This window comes from Perognathus longimembris, chromosome 6 (assembly GCF_023159225.1).
Source record: "Perognathus longimembris pacificus isolate PPM17 chromosome 6, ASM2315922v1, whole genome shotgun sequence".
Lineage (NCBI taxonomy): Eukaryota > Metazoa > Chordata > Mammalia > Rodentia > Heteromyidae > Perognathus > Perognathus longimembris.
The window spans coordinates 15610233-15635862 of NC_063166.1; the positions used below are offsets into that span (position 1 = coordinate 15610233).

General features: G+C 38.0%; 3 protein-coding genes and 1 pseudogene across 3 annotated transcripts; all 4 read right to left on the reverse strand.

Annotated features, from left to right (window-relative positions):
* Positions 1-1720: 1720 nt before the first annotated feature.
* On the reverse strand, positions 1721-2309 carry LOC125353586 (annotated as a pseudogene).
* Positions 2310-4928: 2619 nt separating this feature from the next.
* Positions 4929-5864, reverse strand: LOC125353587 (olfactory receptor 2H2-like). The gene has a single exon (XM_048349275.1). The coding sequence runs from the start codon at positions 5862-5864 to the stop codon at positions 4929-4931; it is 936 nt and encodes a 311-aa protein (XP_048205232.1).
* A 5710-nt stretch (positions 5865-11574) lies between these two features.
* Positions 11575-12549, reverse strand: LOC125353588 (olfactory receptor 2H2-like). Its single transcript, XM_048349276.1, has one exon. It carries the CDS (start codon positions 12547-12549, stop codon positions 11575-11577), a length of 975 nt encoding a protein of 324 aa, XP_048205233.1.
* A 6771-nt stretch (positions 12550-19320) lies between these two features.
* LOC125353589 (olfactory receptor 2H2-like) lies at positions 19321-23433 on the reverse strand (the record flags this gene model as incomplete). The annotated part of the gene is made up of 2 exons (XM_048349278.1): positions 19321-20041; positions 23255-23433. Coding segments are annotated over 2 exons (900 nt in total), but the record flags the coding sequence as incomplete, so codon positions are not given.
* Positions 23434-25630: the final 2197 nt, after the last annotated feature.

Sequence of the window (25630 nt, forward strand, 5' to 3'; positions counted from 1 at the left end):
TACCTAATTTAAGAGCCTTTTCTCTGAAATTGGTTCTTGAAATAAGGCCTTAAGAAAAATATGCTGGGGCTAGAAATATGGCCTAGTGGTAAAGTCCTCACCTAGTGTACAAGAAGCCCTGGGTTCAATTCCTCAGCACCACATATATAGAAAAAACCAAAAGTAGAGGCAGAGTGCTAGCCTGGAGCAAGAAGAAGCCAGGGACAGCACTCAGGCCCTGAGTTCAAGCCACAGGACTGGCAACAAAAACAAAAACCAAACAAACTATTCCGGAATGAATTGTGTATTAGGTTGTAACAAGTCCTCTACTATTGAGGAATATTGGTCACCCTTGGCATTTCAATATCATTCTTTTGCTTATTCTCACTTGTGTATTGTGACTTTTTATAAGAAAATATAAATGGAAGGAGAAGCACTTGGTTTTCTGGTACATTTAATCCTTTAATGGTATGAACTAAGGGTCAGGAGATGATTGTCAATTGTTTTTTATTTTTTTGCTAGCCCTGGGGCTTGAGCTCAGGGCTTGGGCTTTGTCCCTGAGCCTTTTCATGCTCAAGGCTAACCCTGTACCACTTGAGTCACAGTTCCACTTCCAGCTTTTTCTGAGTAGTTCATCAGAGACAAGAGTCTCATGGACTTTTCTGCCCAGGCTGCCTTGAACCTTGATTCTCAAACTTCAGCCTCCTGAGTGTCTAGAATTACAGCCACTGACACCTAACTTGGTTTGTTTTGGTCAGATGTTTTGGAAGCTTGAAGAAAAAGAATAGCATAAATAAGTAAAGACAACTATCAACTATAATGAGATTCTCTTTTCCTATAGCCTAATGGAATGCTAGTGAAAACCAGACTTAGGACTTAAATGTGAGAGTTACTGAGTTACAAAAAATGCATAAATACTCAGACTTTTTTATGCTAACAGAGGACTCTGAAATGAAAGGAGTCAAACATTGATATTTAGCATGGTGCGTCTCTATACATTTGCACCTATCAATAATGAGATATAAAGACTATGGACCAAAATGAATCACAATATTTATTAGTCACCAAAGAGTAATGATGTTTGTGGCAAATTTCATTGCTTCACTATTACTTTAAATAAACCGAAGATACAAAAACATTTTACCTAGAAAGAAAAAGAAAGCATGAAAGAAACACTATGGAGTGTTTTAGTTGATAGTGCCATCTTCCCCTATAAACTACTTGATTACCCATATTTACCACAACCTGAAAGCATATTCTCCAGTAAGAAAAATGTTTCAATTAAGTAAACTATAAATTGTAATCTTTTTATTATAATTTATTTTCATCTACAAATGGTTGTACAAAGGGCTACAGTTTAATATATCCATTTATATATACAATTCATCTTGATCAGAGTCACCCCTTCCATTGTTTCCTTCCCCCTTTTCCCTCCCTTTTCACTTGCCAATCACATTAAGTTGCCTACTTTCTTGATCTCACATCTACTTTGAGTATTATGGTCATACTGAAGGAATTCTGAATTGATAAGTCTCTGAGCTGCCCACAAGTATGTGGTATTTAGGATTGCTGTGATTATCCCTGTTAGAAAGAGTTCTGGAACTTTGTGAGAGTGTTTGCACAGTAAATCTGATGAAGTGAGAGAAAGTATGATTAAGATACCCTTGCACTATTGATATCACTGTTGCACAGGTTCCTCTCACCCCATCAATCTCCTTACTGACCCTCTCACATCTTTGTTTCAAAGGGTGTAGATTAGAGGCTTGAGGCTAGGTGTGACAACAGTGTAAAATAGGACAATAAACTTGCTTTCATCTCGAGCATTCTTTGTTGGCGGTTGGAAATATGTGCATAAGCCACAGATAAAAAAGAGGGACACCACCATGAGATGGGCTCCATATGCCCCAAAGACATTCTGGCATCCACTGGTTGAATACCTCCTCAGCACAGCCCAGATGATGACGCCATAAGATGCCAAAATGAGGATGAGTGGTATGGGAATGAAAAGGGAGCTTGTGATCATGAGGGCGATCTCATTAGCATGAATGTCAACACATGATCATTGCAATCGTGCTGGAACCGCACAGAAGAAATCATCTACTTGATTATGCTCACATAGGGGTACCCAGAGGATAGGGAGGGAATGAACTGTGGCATTTGTAAAAACCACTTATCCAAGCAGCCAAAGCTAAGGAGTGGCAGAAGCGAGGGTGCATGAGGACAGTGTAATGCAAGGGTTTACACACAGCTGCATAGTGGTCATAGGACATCACGACCAACAGCACACACTCTGTGCTTCCCAGAGCAAGGGCACTGTAGAGTTGAACCATGCAAGCAGCCACAGGAATGGTCAATATAATCTCTACTGTAATGGCGTCTGAGGGAGGGGGCGGTCCCCCATCCCTCCAAGAGTTCACCACTCAGAGACAGTCTCAAGTAAAAAGATGAATTTATTGGGGAAGTTCCAGATGGACCGGTCCCAGGTTTCAGAAAAACATATAACACAATACAGGACAGTGGCACAGAGACTTACTTCCGGAGAATTTCTAAGTACTGACAAACCAATTCAGCTCCAATGGAGAGCTGAATTGGGTCGTCATAGGGATGACAGACACTAGACTCAAACATGTGGCCTGGTGTAATGGTGCCTGAGCTGGCCTGCCCCTAAATAGGATCAGGTCAGGGGGCAGGGTCAAAGGAAGCTCCCAGTTCCAAGCACTTGACAGACAGGTTCAGAAACCTATAGGCCATGTGCTCACCCCTGTCTCTTGGGGTTCAGGAACTCACATCACCTGGGGATGGGGCTTCCCTTCCTGTAGGAATCCAGGCACACCCATCAAGAATTGGCGTGCAGATTCGGGGTGGGGGGGTGGGGGGGTTGGGGACACTATTGTTTACAAGGAAAGGGAATCTTCCCAGGCCTCTGAGCAGATGGGGCTGGGGAGATAGTGGAGATGGAGTCAGCTTCTGCCCTCTTTCACTGGCCAGATCTGACCTCCATATTACATCTACCATCACCTACACCATCCATATGCCCATTGCATAAAAACATTTCAAGGCTCAGGCAGATGGTTGAACTCCGTAATTCTGAAGACTCTTAATTGTAACAGCTATGATGTGTGAATCTTATGCTCCGGTGTTTTTAGTCTTTTCTGATGCCACTTACTCCCTAAGCATTCACATAAATTTTGGCAAGAATTTTCATTTTCCTCTGTAGAGATAAACCTGTCACTATTCTGGAATTGTTTAAAAGTAGGAAGAATTTGTAGACGTGCCATAACCTTGTTTCAATGGATAGACACTGCCTCTCACCATGACATACACATTGCCATGTTACCCTAGGAACTACTTTGTTCTCCAGAGTCCCTCACTGTCTACAACCTTAAACTAAAATGCCACTAAGCAACCTTGTCCTTTGGTTTCTTCGCAACTATGTATTTTTATGGTCAGTCTAATATTAGGTTCTGAAATAGAAGAGTAGAGAAAATTGAGTATGACATGTTGTGCATCAGAAACTAGTGGTACAGTTCATCTGGAAAGCAAAGGTTGGAACATTGCCTGATCCTCCTTCCTTGTGACAAGCATGCATTGCTGCATAGGAGGCAAGCAGTGAAGAGGGACATCAGCAATCTATACTCATGATTTTAGTTAAGAAGGAAAGTGGAAGTTAGGCATGACTGAAAACACAATACAACTATCTTTTAATGCTATTCAAAGTAAAAACTCATCTAACACTGGGCATGATGGTAAACACCAGTAATCACAACTTCCTCAATAAAGAGAGTTTAGGAGGTAATTGTTTGAGGCTGGCATAAGCAAACAGTTAGGGAGACTCCATCTCAAAAAAATAGTTTCAGATAGCACAGGAACTGGCTCCAGGCAGAGTTGAAGAATAAGAGGTTTTACACAAGTTACCATATAGATCAATTTCGATTAATATCTGTCTCAGTCTTTCAATATAAGCACCATGATTTGGTCTGCCATTATATCCATTGCACCTAATACATAATAGAAAGACAATAAAACCAAATTAACCTCAATTAGAATAAAATTATATCTGGTAAATGAAAAATGTTCCATTAAAATAGGAATTTCAAGCCAGTTGTCTATGGCTCCCACCTATAATCCTAGCTAGTTGGGAGACTAAGATCAGAAAATTCCAGTTTAAAAATAGCTCAGGTAGAAAAATTGATGAGTCTTATTTCCAATTAACTAGCAGAAGGCCAGAAGGGAAGATATGGCTCAAATAGTAGATCATCAGCTGTGAATGAAAAAGCAAATTTCAAGACTCTAAAGCAGCATAATTTTTTTAAAAGGATTTAGAATGAAGGAAACGTAGCCTAATTTAATAATAGTGGGCCCAGAGTATCAAAAACCACAGACATAGAATCTTGTTAGATAAGCAACACAGAACATGAGTTTTGCTGGCTTGCCTGCCACTTTGTCCTGGGTGATGATAGGAGTTTACACATCAGTAATGGTCCATACTATATTGGGGAGACAGAAGCCACTGGGAACAAACAGCAATAAGAGTCAAGCACAGAAGCATGTGAGAGTCTAGAAAGTCAATGTCTAGGAACTTTAGATGCTTTGTTAGACTTCACTTTTGGATGAAAGCACTACTTGTAATTGAAGAAAATAGAATGCAAAAAGATAAGATGCATACTGTTTGATGTTTTATTTAGATATTTTACACAGATAGTTTCTTCACCCAGTTGAACTATGTCAAATATATTTTTCAAAAAATCATTAAAATTGACATTGTATTTTGCTTAAATAAGAGCAACAAAAAGAAAGTGCTTAATCAATGATTGCTGATTCAAACTGAAATTATAGCTACCACAAAGTGCAATTCTTCCTATTTTTGGTAGGAAAGTCTTAGGAAAAGATTATGCTCTATGTTTTTAAGTTCAGCAGCGAGCCAACATATATCAGCCAGTTAAGTTAATCTAAAAATCCCATGTCTTCCTTGCCAGTCTCATTAATGCCCCTTTGACCTCTTTGTTCCTCAGAGTATAGATGAGGGGGTTAAGAGTTGGGGTCACTACAGTGTAGAAAAGGGTGAGAAACTTGCCCCGCTCAGGGGCATGAGGATCTTTGGGTGTAAGGTAGACACCTGTAACAGTGCCATAGAAGAGGGAGACCACTAGGAGATGAGAAGTACAGGTGCCAAATGCTTTCTTCTGTCCAGATGCTGATTTTATCCTCAGCACTGCCTTTCCAATAGCAGCATAAGAAGCAAGGATAATAATCAAGGGTACCACTAAGAGAATAAAACTAGCAATGGACAACTGTATTTCATTGTAAGTAGTGTCTATACTAGAGAGTTGAATCAAGGCTGGGACTTCACACAACAGGTCATCAACCATCCGATGGGAGCAAAATGGTAGCCGGAGGGTGGCTGGAGCCTGGATCAGAGACTGAACCAAGCCAGTCCCCCAGGCAAGGACGGCCAGCTGCACACAGACTCTGGTGTGCATGATAGTGGTATATTGCAGTGGATGGCACACAGCTACATAGCGGTCAATAGCCATCACAACAAGAAGGACACATTCAGTGGCTCCAAGCCACATGAAGACGTAGAGCTGAATGGCACAGCCAGTGTAGCTGATGGTCTTCTCTGGACCCCAGAAATTCACCAACATCTGAGGAACACAGCTGCTGGTGAAGCATAAATCCAGGAAGGAAAGGTTGGAGAGGAAGAAATACATGGGGATTTGGAGTTTGGGATCCTTCCAGGAAACAAGAATGATGATCATATTTCCTGAAATGGTTAAGCAATAAAAGATCAAAATGACCCAGAAAAGGACCTTCTCCAAATATGGCTTATCAGAGAAGCCCAGGAGGATGAAATCACTGTGGCTGTCATTGCAAAGTGTGATCATAGCTTCTAGGACAATGGCCTCTTTGGAGGGTCTCTCAACATTTGATGCTTCAAACATGTAATGGTTCCAGTAAAGACATCAAGATGAGCAGTAGGACTTGCTTGTTGCCTTAGGACTCTAAGAGTGAGACTTTCACCTCCTGTGTTGTGGGTAAAATAATTTATAACATGCTTTAATGTTTTATAGCCACAATTTACATTTTCTCCTTTACATCTTCTGTCGTTTTGTATTTGACCATCGACGTTCATTGTAAACATTGTCCAAAGCATATTTAAGTATTTACGTAAATCACTTCATTCAGTATGAAATATATTGCTCCTCTGGTGTTACACATTAAATATTTATCACACTTATTGAATTTTTATATATTTACATGGTACTGTTCCATGCTTATTGTTTTTTATCTGTTTCTTTTGTCCTTTTACTTCTCTGTATTTATATCTTTTTTTTTTTTGCCAGTCCTGGGCTTGGACTCAGGGCCTGAGCACTGTCCCTGGCTTCTTTTTGCTCAAGGCTAGCACTCTGCCACTTGAGCCACAGCGCCGCTTCTGGCCGTTTTCTGTATATGTGGTGCTGGGGAATTGAACCCAGGGCCTCATGTTTACGAGGCAAGCACTCTTGCCACTAGGCCATATCCCCAGCCCCCGTCTGTATTTATATCTTAATTTATCTGATTGTGTTTCTCTTTTTCCTTTTCATCTCTCCTGTTTTACTGGGTTTTCAACTGGACTCTTCTGTCTTTCTCCTCTCTCCCATTCTTATTTTTCTAATTTTTATTTGAAAATACTATAAACAAATGGATTAAAGGTACATAAGTCAGACCAACTATACCTTTCCTTTTGGACAATGTCATTGCTTCCATTCTTTCCTTTAACTTCCTCTGTACATTTCTGAGCTTGAATTATTACTCAGCCATTTTGCACTGTTTGGTCTTTAGTAAATATTTAATCTTTTTCTTGTGTTTCCTTGAAGCTTATACTTGGATACTGATCAATCTTCCCATGATTTAGTTATACTTGTTGAAAATATTGCATGCAAAAATGTACGGATAGTGCTATAGGAAGGAGTAGGAGAAACATTAGAACCTATTGACATAGGCAGAAACATTGAATAGAGTTTCTGGGGCTCAGCATACAGGAAAGAGAATTGACAAATGGGAGTATATCATCTTAAGAGTTTCTACACAGCAAAGGACAGTTATTTAGCTAATCTGAGAACATACAGAACAGGATATCTTTGCCCTCTATATGTTGAACAAATGCCTAATACCCAGGGCATACAACCCTCAAAATATCAATAACTTAATGAATAAAAGAGACAGAGTTTTGTCCTAGTGGGTTTTCAGTATGCAAAATTCAGGAATTCATACCTCTGTTTTGACTGAGATTGTATTTTTTTTCTGAAAATATAAAACATCCTTAGAGTTTTTTTCAGCTTACCTCTCTGTTTTTCCAAAGACTACCCAAGGAAGTTCATGAAGAAATCTAGTGCCCTTTTATTCCTGTGTTTGCAAACATGTGCAAAGGAGTTTGCATTTCACACTGTTAGAAGCAGAAGGCCTTGGTACTGGTGTTGCTTTTCTCTTCAAGGCATCAGTATTCAAGTGGTGCTAAAGTGAATGCCCTGAGGCAAACTCAGATAGTCTCAGCCATACTACCACAGATATGCCTAAACTGATGCTATATCTTCTGTCTATGCCATAATGTACCAGGTACCATGGGAGTCCATTTGGCACATGGATAAGTGTTACTTGGAATTGCAAGGGATTTAATTACCCTAGGGAGGACACTCAAAATATGGAAGATAGAAGCAAGTGGATAAATGTTTTTAGCCCCTCTTCACAATTTCCTTTTTTCATAATGGTCTTGAGAGAACTGAATTCCTGTGGCACATAGCCTATTTATTTCACATCTATAATCTTCTGTTCTTTATGCCAACTTTCTTTTCCTCCATCCATTTTTTTATGAAAAACTTCCAAAATCAGTGATTTGCACAGAATTTCTTATCCAATTTAGGGAACATAAGCTCAAAACACAGAAGCTCAAAAAATAGCAGCACCAAATAGAATAAATATATCAAGTAATAAAGGTCAAATGTTTTTATCACAAAATTCTCAAAAGAACATGTAAACTTGGTCAATAGATATATAAAGAAATCTTCAAGCACCTTAGCCATAAAGCAAATGAAAGTCCAACCATCACTGAAATACATCTTATTCCAGCTACAAAGACTACTATCAAGAAACAAGGTTTAGGGCTAGGGATATAGCCTAGTGGCAAGAGTGCCTGCCTCGGATACACGAGGCCCTAGGTTCGATTCCCCAGCACCACATATACAGAAAACGGCCAGAAGCGGCACTGTGGCTCAAGTGGCAGAGTGCTAGCCTTGAGCGGGAAGAAGCCAGGGACAGTGCTCAGGCCCTGAGTCCAAGGCCCAGGACTGGCAAAAAAAAAAAAAAGGTTTATTGAGAATGTGATAAAAGACATGTTTATGAGGATGTGAGTGCAGCCACTTTGGAAATTAAAATGGAGATTTTTGAAAAATCAGAACTTAGTACCACTATTTGGTCCTGTGGTACCACTTCTGGGCATATATCTGAAGGGCTCTGTATCAGCATACAATAAAAATATCTACACACCCATGTTTCATTATAGCAGTATCACCAATAGTCCAGTGATGTGGCTGGTTTTCAATTCCTACCAGTAGAAGTAATTAAAAAGATTTTCATGACTGTAGAAATATTCAATAGAGATACTGCAGAAGTAGAAACACATGACCCACTTTTCAACAAACTGCATCTTTCAGAAAGTCGGAGGAGAAATTTCTAAATTCCTTAAATCAAAAGAAAGTGGAAACACAACATACCAAAACCCATGGGACATGACAAATGTACTAAGAGGGAAATTGCCAGAAAACAAAGTCTAAGGTTTATGTTATTGTTGATTCTACCAGTCCTGGCACTTGAACTCAGGGACTGAGCTCTGTCCCTGAGCCTCTCTGTGCTCAACACTAGTGCTCTACCACTTGAACCACAGCTTCAGTTCTGGCTTTTTCTGAGTAATTAATTGAAATTAGTACAGGTTTAGGCAAGTCATAGCAGAGCATCACAAGGCCCAATAGCTATACCCTTATGAACACCTAAGATGATGTTAAGTGAAATGAACTCCATGTTATGGAGACAATTGTTATATCACAGTTTTAACTACTTTCAACATCCCATGTGTATCTGTAGCTTCTATTATTGATGATGTTCTTGTATCACCTTCCTGTGGTTGTACCTACACTATCTCTGTAATCTTATCTGAGTGTATTGGAAACCGTGTATACTGGTATTAGAACTAGGAAATTGAAAGGGAATACCAAAATTGAGAGACACAGGGTAAAAAAAAGACAAACAACTACAAAAGCAATACTTGCAAAACTGTTTGGTGTAAGTGAACTGAACACCTCATGGGGGGAAAGGGAGGAGGGAGGGGTTTAGAGGGACAAGGTAACAAACAGTATAAGAAATGTATCCAATGCCTAATGTATGAAACTGTAACCTCTCTGTACATCAGTTTGATAATAAAAATTTGAAAAAAAGAAAAGTCTTGTGGATTTTTCCTGCTAGGCTGACTTTGAACCGTGATCTTCAGATCTCAGCCTCCTAAGTAGCTAGGATTACAGGTGTGAGCCATTGGCACCCAGCACTATCTTTTTTTTTTTTTTCATGCAATGAACTCTTAATGTAGTAAATGTGCTTAATGGATGGAAGGCAGGCCACACACTCTATTGCACTGGCCGCGTTGTGAGAGGATCCATGAAGAAACATCTCCTGCTCTAAGTTTAATCTTACTGATCCCTACAAATCAGGGTGCCGACCTGGGCCCTTCGTATGAAGGTCACTAAGTAGATAAACCAACTTCTTGGCTAGTTGATCTCCCCACATCATTTAACCATGGGCTGGATTCATTTCTTCATAAAACAGAGACATCTTCTAAAAGTATGTGTTTGTCTTTCTTGTGTGCTGAGAATGCCTGATTCTCTGGCATTTAATCTTGATTATGATTGCCTGAAACTAGAGATATATGTCATATTGGTGGAAGTTGGACCACAGATATATAATCAACTAGATATAATCTGAAACTGAAGAGAGGGACCAAACTATATATATATATATATATGATTCTCTTACAGACTTTAAAAAGTCAAGACACATCTTTCTAGCAACTGTGCTATTCTATATGATTAGTTTTCTTTTTATTTGAAAATAAAAATCCATGCTGAAAAATTCACTATTACATATTTTGTATGAGATTGGAAGTGCATTTAACCTAGAAAGCAGGTAGGAACATGGTTTGATCCTAATTCTGTGTGAGAGGAAGTAGCACATGGGGAATACATATTGAAGATTGGGTACAATGGATTAGAAAAACAATCATGGATCAACACTCTGAATCATGATTTTATCTAATAAAGGAATGTAAAAGTCAAGCAAGGCTTGAATAGCAATAATAAACCTCTTTTTCTTGGGTGATAATCAGAAGTCAAAATTCAGGTTGCAGCAGGTGTCCTGGTGCATGTCTTTAATCATAAAGTAGAAATCAGGAGGATTGTAGTTTGAAACTACCTTGGACAAAATCTTAGGGAGACCTCATCACAGCAAGGAAGCCAAGTGTGGTGGTGTCTGTCTGTATTTCAACTGTGTGAGAGGCAAAAGTAGGAGGATAATGATTTAATGATGGTCCAGGCAAAAAGGTTGACTCTATTATTAAAACAACTAAAGCAAAAAGAGATGGGAACATGGCTCAGTGGAGTGTTTTCTTAGCAAAGGTGAGGTTCTGAGTTCTGCCCACCTCCCCTCCAGAAAATCAAATGATATAGTAATAAGCTTTATGCAATAACTGAAGAACCATTCTTTCCACTAGGACAGTAAGTACAAATTATTTTGATTAATATCTGCCTCTGCCATTGGAAAATCATCTCCCTGACACTGATGATTTTGTATTCTTGATATGCCATTTAACACTGCACCTAGTACATAACAGGTTGAGAATAACAAATGAGCAAATGTCTACAAGTTGAAAGAATAAGAATAGAATTTGTTTAAAGACATTTTATTAAATTAAGAACCCAGAAGGGAGAAAAACGAAACTTGAATCCTATAACTGAAAAGCAGGTATACATCAAGCATAATAAAAACACATGGGCAAAGAATCACATTGGAACAGTGAGTGTGGCTGGCTTGTTCAACACTTTTTCACTGGGTAGTGTTAACAACTCACACTCATCAGTGGTCAAACTAAGGCAAGGAGAGAAGAAACAAAAAGCAGTGAATCATAACATTTAAGTAGAGACATACAAGTGAGTTTGTTTCAATACTTCTGACGCCAAACTAGAAAATATGTAGGGACTCGACTTTGGGATGAATGAACTACTGTAATTTATAAAAACAAATGATTGAAAAAAAAATCAAATAGAAGGAAAGATATGATACTTAAGACTTGATCATTTATTTTGCAACTATGTTTTTTTCCACTAACTCAAGGATAATAACATCGCGATATAAAATTTTCTATAACATATTGTGCTTTAAGAGTAGAGAAATTAGATCCCAATACATGATTGAATAACAAAACTGCAATCACACATACCTCTCTCCTATTTAGGAATATTCTATCTCCCAGGCTTTGTGATGTTTAAAGTTCCCTTTTTTTTTTTTTTTTTTAGCTCAACAACAGACAAACATATGTGAATGTTCACTGGGCTTTGAGGAATCCCACATTTTCCTCCCTAATCTCATTAGTGCCCCCTTTACCTCCTTGTTCCTCAGAGTATAGATGAGGGGGTTAAGAGTTGGGGTCACTACAGTGTAGAAAAGGGTGAGAAACTTGCCCCGTTCATGTGCATATGGATTTTTGGGTTGAAGGTAGACCCCTGTGACGGTGCCATAGAAAAGGGAGACCACCAGAAGGTGAGAAGTGCAGGTGCCCAAGGCTTTCTTCCGTCCAGCTGCTGACTTTATCTTCAGCACTGCCTTGGCAATAGCACAATATGAAGACAGGATAAGGATCAAGGGCACCACAAGGAGAATAATACTGGCTATAGACATCAGGACTTCATTGTAGGTAGTGTCTATATTGGAGAGCTGAATCAGGGCTGGGACTTCACACGCAATATCATTTACCATTCGATGGGAGCAGAAGGGTAGTTGGAGGGTGGTGGAGGACTGGATCAGAGACTGAACCAAGCCAGTTCCCCAAGCAAGGATGGACAGCTGCACACAGACTCTGGTGTGCATGATAGTGGTGTATTGCAGTGGATGGCACACAGCTACATAGCGGTCAATAGCCATGACTACAAGAAGGACACATTCAGTGGCTCCAAGCCACAGGAAAACATAGAGCTGAATAGCACATCCAAGGTAGCTGATGGTCTTCCCTGGACCCCAGAAATTCACCAACATCTGAGGAACACAGCTGCTGGTGAAGCACAGATCCAGGAAGGAAAGATTGGAGAGGAAGAAATACATGGGGATTTGGAGTTTGGGATCCTTCCAGGAAACAAGAATGATGATCATATTTCCTGAAATGGTTAAGCAATAAAAGATCAAAATGACCCAGAAAAGGACCTTCTCCAAATATGGCTTGTCAGAGAAGCCCAGGAGGATGAAATCACTGTGGCTGCCATTGCAAAGTGTGATCATAGCTTCTGAGACAATTGCCTCTTTCAGAGATGGCTCCAAAGTCGATGCTCAAAAGCCTGTGATGCTTTCACTACAGCAACAGGAAAATAAGAGTATCACTTGTTTTGTTTGTTGTTCTACCTAAGGGTAAAATTTTCAGCTCCTGTATTTTGGGTAAAATAAAGGATTTAGTGAAGTGCTTTTGTGTTTAATAGCCACCACTGTCTCTGTCTTCCATTTTACACCTTCTTCAATTTCTACCTGACCATAGATGTTCATTGTAAACATTTTCCAAAATGTACTTTAGCATCAATGCCTTTGCTGAATATGAGACAGGGTGCATCTTTGCTGTTAAAGACTAGCGGTTATCACATTTATTGAATATTTTATACATTTATATGGTACTTTCCGTGTTTATTGTCTTTCATCTCTCTGTTTCATCCTTGTATTTTTGTATCTCTGGTTCTCAATTTGTCTCCCATGTTTCTCTCTTCTCTTCATCCCTCCTCTCCTACTGTGTTCTCCACTTTTCCCCTCCACTTTCCTATCTCCTCCATTTACCTTTTCATTTTCTCTATGAATCTCTGAGCTTAAATTGTCCCTCAGACATTTTCATGCTGTCCAATCTCAGGAAGTTTATAACTTTTCCTTAATTTGTCTTTCCTAGAGTGTACACTTTGAAGCTCATAAATCCTAACATACTTATGCTTATTGGAAAGGATATAGATGAAAACACAAGGCACATACTGAAAAAGACTGTCTGGTATTCATTAACTCTTCAATGTAGGTTAGCTATAATGCAAATGTTGATACTATTGAAAGGATTGTTCCAAATATAAAGCATCAAAATATGCAACCAGTGTTTTTCAATGAGTACAAGTGAAAGTAATAGTTATGAGGGTGTCATATCTCTAGATTATCTTCATTGAAAAAGAACCTGAAAACTTCATTTACACAATTTCCTACCTTTCATAGTTTATGGATATTTGTATTATGGGGCATTTACATCTGTATGGAATATCATTTTCATTAAATGAACTGTATCATTTCGTCATTCCTTAAGGTATTTCACATTCTTCACTTTTAGGGAATCTTGATTCCTGTTTAATGATATCCAAATTTCATATATGAGGATGGTTCTCAGGGGGTAGTGATATAGAATGAGGGAGAAAGTGTATTGTATAAAAACAAAAACTGTGGGATTATGATGAAAAAATTGAAAATAATACATTGTGTCAAATGGGCAATGACATGATTCTAAATAGCACTTTGATGTAGCTTAATATTAACCATCTATCACATAGTCATACTTATGACTTGATATATATATATATACTATAAGAAGATCTGTTTAAATTTTTCATAATCATCAGTAACATTAATATATAGGCTATCTCTAATAATATAAATATTTTTCAGATCTTAAATAGACAAGGGCCTTTGTAGTTCAAATTTCACCACATTATGTTTACTTGCTCAAAATTTTCTTTAAGGTTCTATGCATTGTGGGGAATCTATGTATTAGCTTGATGGCTCTTGTTTCTTTTTTTTTTGTAATTTGATTTCTGAATTGCTAAGACTTCCTTTGGTGGTGAATGTGAGTTAGATATTATAAGAGAGATTTATTTTGATACTGTAAGGGATTTTAGACTTTCGCATATCCAAACTATAGTCTCTAATTCCATCCTTTCACTTTTACCCATTGCACTGCAACCTCCTTCTAGTTCATCTTTATCTATTCAGATTGTTCCTCCCCAGTTTTCTTTTTAAAATATTTTTATTATCTCTAAGTAGTTATATAAAAGAGTGGCCATTTAACAAAACAGTTTATAAATACAATATATCTTGATCGATGTCAACCTCAATTTTCTTTTTTTAACAATAGTTTATGTATAACTATATCATGATGATTACATATATTTACATTCACATCCAATTCCCTTTTTTCTTCCCTTTTCCTAATAAATTACTAATCATGGAAGGAAATGCGTTTTTCCCCACAATGAAATACTTACAAAAGCATTTTGGCTAGAGGCAGAGTTTTGGCCTACCTGGTTTCCTGTATGAAAAAAAAATGCAAGAATTTGCATCTCTGTATTGTATCTCATAATATATTTTTGCTAAAAATATCAAACACCCTTTATTTTTTAGCTCACCTCTCTACTTTTCCAAAGACTAAGTGGAGAAGTTCAAGAAGGCATTTAGTGTCCTCATTCCCAGACTTGCAAATGTGCACAAGAGTTTGCATTTCATCCTCCAGAAAGCTTTGGTGCCCACATTACTCATCTCCTCAGCACAGCTTGTATTTCAGTACGGCTGTGATGAGCTGAGCGACTTGATATGAACTCAGATTCGTCTCATGCATATTGACAGTGATGTCCCTGAACTGCTGTATATTTCTTCCACTTGTGCCACAATGCCTTCTTGGATACTGTGGGAGTCCATTTGGCATACAGTCAAGCGCTGCCCCAACTTCAAGGTATTTAATTACCCTAGGGAAACCCTCAGACAACTGAAGGTAGAAGCAAGTAGATAAATGTCTCTGCCACTCTTCACAGTTTCCTTTGTCAGAATAGTCCTGAGAGAACTGAATTCTCATTGCACACAGCCTGGCTATTTCACTCCCCATTTTCCTCCCTTTCTTACCTCTCCTACTCTTCCCTTTACATAATTTTTGTTTCTAATCACTTCCAAAGTTAGTAATTTACATCTAATTCTTTATCCAGTTTATGGAACCTAAGCTAAGATACTTGGTTCTAGAAGTAAACTTAGAAAGGAGACCCTTGGAAGAATATTCAGGAAATAAGTTATGCACAAGTCCAGGCCCTGCATTGTTGAGGAAAGGTACAAGGGAAGAGGTTCTTTTCTAGTAGACAATAGCGTCCTACAGATAGCACTTATCCAAATAGTCCAGTTCTGTCCACTTCCATTGTTTCTTAGACTTGGCTGGGACCTTTGGAATAGAAAGGTCCTACTTGTCTCAGGGAGCATAGTCTTCTTATGAAGGTCAAAAGTCATGCAAAGAATCTAGACAGAGACAACTCGTGTCATATATGGATGAAAAATGATCATTTAAATCTGCTCCAACTACAAAAAAGTGAGGAATTATGAATGTTCTCACCCTAGTATTTAGATTGTTGAAAAAAGATTGTGTGTGCCTCACAAAAAAATGGAAGACATGAAAATTAGTAATTATTCATAGCCTAAACTTATTACCAACCCTCCCTGAAACAGCTGTGAATCTCAGACGTTGTACTTGTTCAATGTCTCTTCCTTGAAACTTCTGGTCTCCCAATAGCCATTTTATGTTGCAGTTATTGATCACATCCTTTCCCAGACACTTATCTTTTTCCCCAAAGGTAAAATAAGAGTATAGATGAGAAAGAACAGTTACATAGCTGTATAAAGGTGCATCTTGTCAGGTTTCTCCATCTCTGCCGAGAGCTGATCATTTTCGTAATTTTCCTTATATTTTTTCCTAGTTGTAATGCATCGGTAAAAATGAATATGTTCTTGTTTTCTGCTTAGATTTTTATCTCATCTCATCAATGTTTTTTCAAGGAGTCATGCCTTCATAACTAGATGTCTCTCACATGGACCATTCCTCTAATGTAATGTGATCTTGTCTTGGACCAAATATGACCATATCATCATCCTATTTTGGCCTGCTATCTGCACTTTGTGAGCACTTGGGGCAATGATAGTCTTTATCATTAGGTTATTGATGGGAAATATTTCTCTTTTTTCTTCAAAATTGAGCCACAAAGCATACTAGCATAAGTTAACTTTGCTGATTGATATGAAACAAAACTAGAAATAAGAGAAACTGCAGAGCTTATACAAACTCCTGGAGATTACATACAACATTAACTGTGGATCATTGAGAAAGTCAGGGGAGACATTGAAAGAATTCCTTGCAACAAGTGAAAGTAAACACATGTCATCCTAAAAACAGAAGGATACGGCAAAAGCAGACCTATGAGGGACTTTGATTATAAGGAGTGTTCAATTATTTTTAATATAATGAATCCTTAATGTCATATATGGCCTCAAAAAGATGGAAGCAAAGCCTGTGCTCTATTGCAATGGACCATCTGAGTGAGGGCAGAAGAAGAAACTGCTACTGCTGAAAGTATAAGCTTACAGGCCTATAGAAAAGTCAGATTTTAGTGCTGTGTTCTTCCAATGGTATCAGTCACTAATTAGATCAACTAATCTCTTGACTAGTTGGTGCACCAAACCATTTAACCCTGGAGTATGGAAGCATTTGTTCATAAAAAGTTGACACCTTCTATAAATATATGTTTGCCTTTCTTGCCTTCAGTGTTTAGTTGACAACCATGCCTATTCTCTAGCATTTAATCTTGGTTATAATTGCTGAAACCTAGGCTATATGTCATATTAGTAGAAGCATGACTACAAATGTGTTGCCATTTGATCCGCTGATTCAATATACATTGAAATCCAAGTTTCATAGGAAGCAGATGCAGGGATAGTGTTGAGCATGTAGGTTTATTGGATCAGCATCATAAAAAGAAAAGGGGATTAAAGACAGAGTAAAGTCACGTTAGATTTCCAGCTTTACAAAAATTCCACTACATCCTACAAAGATTCATCTCTGGAATGAAGGATTAGGTGACATTTTTTCCACCTTTTTATTTTTTTTAATTTAGTTTTATTATCAAAGTGATATACAGAAGTGTTACAATCACATATGTAAGGTAATGAGTACATTTCTTGTCAAGTTTGTTACCCCTTCCCTCATTTTTCTCCCACCTTTCCTTGCCCCGAATCCCACCCCCTCAGTTGTACAGTTAATTTCCAACATGTTGTCTTGTGAGTATTGCTGTTGCATTAGTTTGCCCTTTATCCTTTGTCTCACCATTTTGAAGTTCCCTTTCCCTTCCCTAATTCAGATAAACATATACATAGTATCCAGAGCACCAAAATCAAATACAGTGACAACAGGGGCTAAACCATAGGGAAGAAAAATGAGGGAAAAAAAGAATTTCACATGGTACATTAACAATAACAACAACAGTGAAAACCCTCTTGTTTCCATGTCTTACAGTTCGTTTCTCTTAGCATCATCTTATATCATCATATGTACATAGCTATTGAACTATTGTGATTCTCTTCTAGGACCATTGTAAACATGTACTAATTATTGCCAATGAAGGAAACAATGCAATCTATGTTTCTTTGAGTCTGGCTCACTTCACTTGATTTTTTTTCCAAGACTTTCCCTTTCCTTATGAATGGGGTAATGTCCTTCCTTATATGGAAGCATAGATAGAATTCCATTGTGTGTGTGTGTGCGCGCGCGCGTGCACGCGCGCACGTGTGAGTGTGTGTATCACATTTTCTTGATACATTCATCTACTGAGGGGCTGCTGGGTTGGTTCCATATTTTAGCTATGGTAAATAATGGTGCAATGAACGTTGTGCTGGTACATTTAGTATGGCCTTGTTTGTGATTCTTTGGGTAAATTAGGTGACATCTTGAGTTGGGAAAATAGATTAAATTTAAAACTTCAAGATTTAATTTAGACTTCCTAGAAAAGAACTGTATGTTTAAATGATGGAGCTCTACTTAAATAAGACCATCCCAAAAGAAGGTATCAGATGAAAGACATCTATCAGTATCACATACAGCCCTTGAGACAATAATGCTTTTTTTCTGCAACTAGGGTCTGAGTAGAGCATTATACCTTTTAACAATGTCTCCTGATAGCCAGGTGCCAGTTTCACACCTCTGCAATCCTAGCTACTCAGGAGGCTGAGATCTGAGGATTTCATTTTGAAGCTAGCCATGACACGAGACTCTTATCTCCAATTAATCACAAAAAAAAGCCAAAAATGGAGCTGTGGCTCAAGTGGTAGAGTGCTAGTCTTGAACACAAAAGGTCGGGACAGCAGAGTTCATTCCTCAGTACTGGAACAAGAAAGGAAGGAAGGAAGGAAGGAAGGAAGGAAGGAAGGAAGGAAGGAAGGAAGGAAGGAAGGAAGGAAGGAAGGAAGGAAGGAAGGAAGGAAGGAAGGAAGGGAAAGAAAGGAAGGAAGGAAGGAAGGAAGGAAGGAAGGAGAGAAAGAAGAGAGGGAGGGAGGGAAGGAGGGAGAAAGGAGGAGGAAAGAAAGGAAAGAATAACATCTACCAAAAAAAAGCAAACATTAAATTAGGAACTTAGAATGAGTGGGAAAATAGAGCTCCAATAATTGGGGACCCAGAATATCAATACTAAGGCAGATGGGCACAGAGTACAGTGAGCAAGGTTTGCTTGGACAGAACTTTTTTTCTGGGTGAAGTTAGCAACTCATACCTCATCAGTGGTCAAACAGAGCCAGGAAGACAGAAAGTAAAGGCATTAAGACTTAAGTCAAGAAGTACATGTAAGTTTATTCAAATGCAGCTGTCTCCAAACTTAAGAAAACATGCAGGTTCACAGTTCTTGGATAAGTTCTTCAAATTATAGAAAAAGAAAATGGAAAAAGGTGAAGTAACTGGAAGGACATAATGCATATTTTACTTTATATTTTATTTGCAAGTTTTGTGTTTTGTGTTTCATTCTCCCCAAATGAAGACAATGATTATAAAATACATTGGTTACTTTATCACCTTATGTTTTAAGAGTATCATGAAGAAATTAGTTCATCAATGATTAAAAGCGGAATTAAAATCACCCCTAGGAAATGCAGCACTTTCCAAATTTTGGTAGGGAAATCTCAAGGTTTTCATGGTAAGATTATTCTCTATTTCCAGGTTGAGCAATAGGAAAACAAAGATTATCCTGACTAGATATTCTGAGAATCCTGTGCTTTCTTACCTAATCGAATTAATGCCCCTTTTACTTCCTTGTTCCTCAGAGTATAGATGAGGGGGTTAAGAGTTGGTGTGACTACAGTGTAGAAAAGGGTGAGAAATTTGCCCCGTTCATGAGCATAGTGATTTTTGGGTTGAAGGTAGATGCTAGTAACAGTACCATAGAAGGATGAGACCACCAGAAGGTGAGAAGTGCAGGTGCCCAGGGCTTTCTTCCGTCCAGCTACTGACTTTATCTTCAGCACCGCCTTTGCAATAGCACAATATGAGGACAGGATAAGGATCAAGGGCACCACGAGGAGAATAATACTGGCTATAGACATCAGGATTTCATTGTAGGTAGTATCTGAGCTAGAGATCTGAATCAGGGCTGGAATTTCACAAAAAAGGCCATCTAGCATCTGGCGAGAGCAGAATGGTAACTGGAGGGTGGCATGGGCCTGAATCACAGAATGAACCAAGCCAGTTCCCCAAGCAAGGATGGCCAGCTGCACACAGACTCTGGTGTGCATGATAGTTGTATATTGTAGAGGATAACACACAGCTACATAGCGGTCAAGGGCCATGACAACAAGAAGGACACATTCAGTGGCTCCAAGCCACAGGAAAACGTAGAGCTGAATGGCACAGCCAGTGTAGCTGATGGTCTTCTCTGGACCCCAGAAATTCACCAACATCTGAGGAACACAGCTGCTGGTGAAGGACAGATCTAGGATGGAAAGGTTGGAGAGGAAGAAATACATAGGATTATGGAGTTTTGGATCCTTCCAGGAAACAAGAATAATGATCATATTTCCTGAAATGCTCAAGCAATAAAAAATCAAAATGACCCAGAAAAGGACCTTCTCCAAATATGGCTTGTCAGAGAAGCCCAGGAGGATGAAATCACTGTGGCTGCCATTGCAAAGTGTAATCATAGCTTCTAAGACAATGGCCTCTTTGGAGGATGGATTTGAACAGGTGCTTCCAAGGCTTGGGATTCTTCAAGCACTGAAACAGGAAGATAGGCAGTATGACTACTTGATTCTTTTCAACATAAGAGTAAGATTTCAGGTCCTATATTTGAGGGAAAATACCTTTAGTTAAGTATTTTAAACTTTGATAACCAGCATTCTCTCTCTGTCTCTGTCTGTCTCTCTCTCTCTCTGTCGTTGTCTGTCCCTCCCTCCCTCTCTCCCTGCCTGCCTCTCTGTCTCCCTTGCCTTCTGTCTTCCTCTCTATTCCTGTTACATCATCTTTAGTTTTGTCTCTGGTCATTCCTGTCCATTTTAAGTATTGTGCATATTATTACTTTGTTCAGTATGGCATTTCTGTTGTATTTTTGCTTTCAAAGCTTGACTATTTACCACCTCTTTGAATAATTTATGCCCACAATGCAATTCCGTGTGTATCATCTTTTCCTATCTGCCTGTCTCTGTCTTGGTCTGTCTCTCTTTGTGGATCTCAGTGTGTCTGTCTTTTTCCTATGTTTCCCCCTTTCTCTTCATCTCTTCTGTCATCTTATGGGCCCCACATTCTTTTAACCCCTTCTCTTTCTTATCTCTTCCATTTTTCCTTTGCACTTTTCATTTCTTAGCTTATCAAATAAATGACTATCATTTTAAGAAAAAAATTATGCTTTGGCTTATTACTCATAATTTATTAAATTATAATTTTACTTTAATCACATACTAGAAACAGATTCAGGACAAGTTATCACAATTAGTAGTTGTTCTGATTAAATAATCAAAATCTACAGCAATCCCTAAACAAGGGCATTTAGATGCACTGATTATTCATAATTAAAATGTCAACTTTTTACTTTATTTATATTTTTCTTTCCCATTGTACACACTTTAGAAAATCATCATTTAATTTCTGTGTTCCTTTACTTTTTATTTGAATTTAGTGATGAAATCTTAGTACCTTGGCTGTGAATTTGAGTTTGATATTATAGGGGAATAGTTGGGAGTTTTAATAAACTTCAGTATTAATAGATTTTTATCATGCTCCAAAGCTTGTGCCTCCTGTGTCATCCTTTGATTTTTATCCAATTCTTAGTGACTAACATCTTATATTCTTTATATTCTTTGTTTATATTCTTTGTCTATTGAGACTGCTCTTTTCTAGTCTTTCATCTTTCAGTAGTAGTATAGATACAATCTGATGCTCTATTTTTACAACCCATCCATCATCTATCTTATTTTTTCCAGTTCCTCCTTAGTTGTTAATTGTGACAGGAAATGAATTTTTTCGCTAGTTCAAATACTTTCAGCAGGTTTGTGCTAGAGGGCAGAGTCTCAACCTAGCTCATTTTTACTTCACCAATGTATCATTATCTGTTTCTGTCCAGATAGTTCTCCCTGAAAGCATCAAATGTCCCTTTGGTTTTTCTCAGCTCACCTCTTCTGCTTTTTGGAACAGTACCCAGGGGAGTTCATGCAGAAATCCAGTACACTCCAAATTTTCTGGCAGCATTTGCAATTCACCCACTAAATTGCTTCCAATGCTGAAGATGATCACCTCCTCCGTCCAGACTTTATGAAGCAGTTCTGTGTGAACTGACTCATCTCACATATACTGACGGTGTTAAATCTCAACTGTGGTATATATCTTCCAGCTATGTCCAAAGTCCTTGCCTGACACCAAGGAACCCCTTGGGCACACAAGCAAGTGCAGCCCCAAAGGAAAGGAGATTTAATGACACATGGGAAAACCCTCAAACTATAAAGCTATGGTAGCAAGTGGATAAATACTTCAGCCACTCTTCCTATAGTTGAACATTTCCTTTTATAGGAAGGCCCTGAGAGAATTGAGCTCCCAAGCTGGCCATTAAACCCTGAGATTTCTTTTATTTTTTATCTTGCTATAGTATTAGAACAACCTTCTGGAGACCATTTCTGGGCCTAGTGTCGTATCTTACTTTGAGTTGATTTGGTTTTTGAAATGGAGTTTGGCTATCTTGATCAGGTTGGCCTTGAGTCCAGATCTGTCTGCCTCAACCTACAGGATTCACACTCATTGTGAATTCAGCTTTATAATTCAGACTATCTCTATGAGGTTTTGAGGCAATGACAGTTCTATTGAATGAGGTAGAGTTATTGCATGCTTTGATAGCATATTGAGGTAAGTATCACATGGATTGGTACAAACGGAGTTTCCCACTTACATTCATTCCCTCTGATATCCCACAGGACACCCCCTTTATCTCAAAAAATAGAAAACTATTTAAGAGTGTATGTACATTAAAACTGAACTAGAAAACTTGGTTAGACAAGTGGGAAGAAGGGATAGGTGAGGGGCAGAGAATGATGGAAAGGGTTACTCTGATCATGATGCATTATAAAAATAAATTCAAACCTCCTGTACAAAAGAGAAAGATAAAAAATTGCAAAAATAAAATAAAATGAAAAAGAATAGGGAATCTGCTAATTAATGAGACAAAATGACTCCAAGAATCTTGATATAGTAACATTGATGATAGAAAATTCCTTCATGGGCTTGAGCTCTCTGCTTTTGCAGTGGATGATAGGATTTCAAATGAACAGAGGCCAGAGGAGATCCTGTAATTACTAGACACCATCTGGTAAGTATGGGAGCTAATGAAAATGTTAATTGACTTAGTGAGAACTTACAAAATCAATTGATAAAAAAAAATTAGCACGTCAAAAATTCATCTTAAATAATACAACCATGTGCCATTTTTGTAAACTACATCCTACTAAAACTAAGGTGAGAGTGCTATATAAATTGCCCACAGATTTCTCACTCCAACACAGTTCAAAGTAATAAGCTATACTTTCTATGTGCAAGGACAAAGTAGAGTTGAACCATGCAGCCAGCATAAAAAATGGTTTTGTCTGGGCCCTAGAGGTTGAAGAGCAATGTGTGTGTGTGTGTGTGTGTGTGTGTGTGTGTGTGTAGCGGGTGGTGTAGCAAAGATCTAGAACAGAGAGGTTTGAGAGGAAGAAGTACATGGGAGTGTGGAGGTTGGAGTCCAGGTATGACAGGACAATGATGAACAGGTAGCCTATCAGGGTCACCAAGTAGAAGATCAAGATAATCCTAAAGAGAATTATTTCCAGGTGTGGCCAGTTAGAAAAACCCAGGAATTAAAGGAGCTTTGAGAAGTAGTAATGCTATTCTCCATCATTTGTTTTCTGATACCTGATGAAAAAAGAATATCATAAACTCATAAAAAGGAAGGAAATGCTCTAAAAGTCATAGAGACCAATGAAATTATACAGTGCCAAATTTAAGGGCCTATGACTATTCAATTCTAGAGCAATTTGGATATTAACAAAATTAATTTCCTATATTGTAGAATTTTCAAGCTTATGCTAAAATAAAATTAAAAGGCAAAAAATGACAAAGACAAAAAATGATCCATACTCTGTATCCTAATTAATAAGTGTAAAAGGAATAGTGGTGCTTGGCACCAGTGGCTCACACCCATAATCCTAGCTAGTCAGGAAGCTGAGATCTGAGGATCATGGTTTAAAGCCATCTCTGGCAGGAAAGCTCACCACCAAATATTTGGAAATGGAACTGTGACTCAAATGATAGAGTGCCAGTCATGAGCCAAAACAACTGAGTGACAGCATCCAGGCCTTGAGTTCAAAGCCCAGGACCAGAAAACACACACACACACACACACACACACACACACACACACACACACACACACACAGGAATATTCATATTAGAAATGTGTCTCAGGCCCCAAATTCAAGCCTGAGCACTGTCCTTGGCTTGAGCCTCAGTGCTACTTCTGTTTCTTTCTGTTTGTGCAGTGCTGAGGAATTGAACCTGGGACTTCATGCATGCTAAGCAAGCATTCAACCACTATGCCACATTCCCAGCCCCACCTCTCCCTCTTTATTACCATTCTCACTCTTAGGCATCACATGACTGCTTAAATCTTGAAATAATAAAGGCCGACCAGAGAATATCTACAAGTTTCCTGCTAATATAACTGCCCTTGGTCTTAAAACTGTGCAAATAAAGTCTGCATTTGCTGTGATAAAATGGTTTATCTACATGAAGCTATATGATTTATTTATACTCATTTAGTTATACAAGAATACACTTTCCCACTTGAGTCTGAGATATAATTTCCTCTATTCTTATATGAACAATACTCCAATTGCTATCCCCTCTTTGTCTTAAATCATAAAAATGTCCCTTCTGCTCTGCCTTTACTATACCCACAACAGTGACTAGTACATTTTTTTTAAATAATCAAAAGGTGAATAAAATTCTAAAATATAAGACATGGGAAGAACACAATGCAAATATAGAAAACAAACCTAAAATGATTGAGGCAAACTTCTCTAGAAGAATTCCAGTTTGTTAGCACCCAAGAAAAGAAAGCAATTACTTAAATAAATAAGAATGACATGGTCAAAAATCTTCACAAGTTATATTTTTGGACTTTCCAGACTCCATGTTGAAAGCCAGTTGATATAACATTTATGTTGTGTGTCAACTTGCAGCATTGTGAATTATTTACAGTTTTTCAATTGCTGTAGAACCAGGTTAATCTGAGAATGACCATAAATCTATTTCTTTTCTATCAGAATCAAGATTTTGGCAAGATTTTGGATGTTGATGTTCAGTACTTATTTGAAACCTCTAGCAGTGATTGGCACATAGCACACAATAGGCATTTATAGACTGAGTGAACGAAGCACTGATGTACACTAATGTTGCAATGCTTTTACTATTTAAACCAGATAAGGCCCTTTAGTAACATCAATGTTACATAAGATTTTTTTAAGATCTATGAACCTGTAGGCTATTGTGGAAGAAATATTTGAAAACAAGAGCCTTTGGATTTAAAAAAAAAATCATAATTTTAAGTAGAGTCCTTGCAAGCACAAAGCCCTAGGTTCAAAACACCAGTTTTTGTTTTGTTCAAAACAAAACAACAAAATTGTATTGTAAGGTGACTACCTCACCATATGCACCATATGTATGCAGAACCAGTATTACTATACCATTAGCATATCTGGAATCTTAAGAATTATCCCTTGAGAATATATATATATATATATATATATATATATATATAATGGATATTGACACCAAAAATAATTTTGTTAATTTTTGTTTGGTGATGTAAGAAAAAATTTTGAGTTATATTGAGATTTCTAAAAGTCTTTTCAACCTAAACTCATTCTCAACAATGAGTCAATATTTTTTTCATTTCAATTTTTGGTATAAGAATGTTAGAGGGAATTATATTCACTAGGGAATTTCTATAGGGAGTCTTGCTGAGAAATTTCCACTGAGATTTATTAT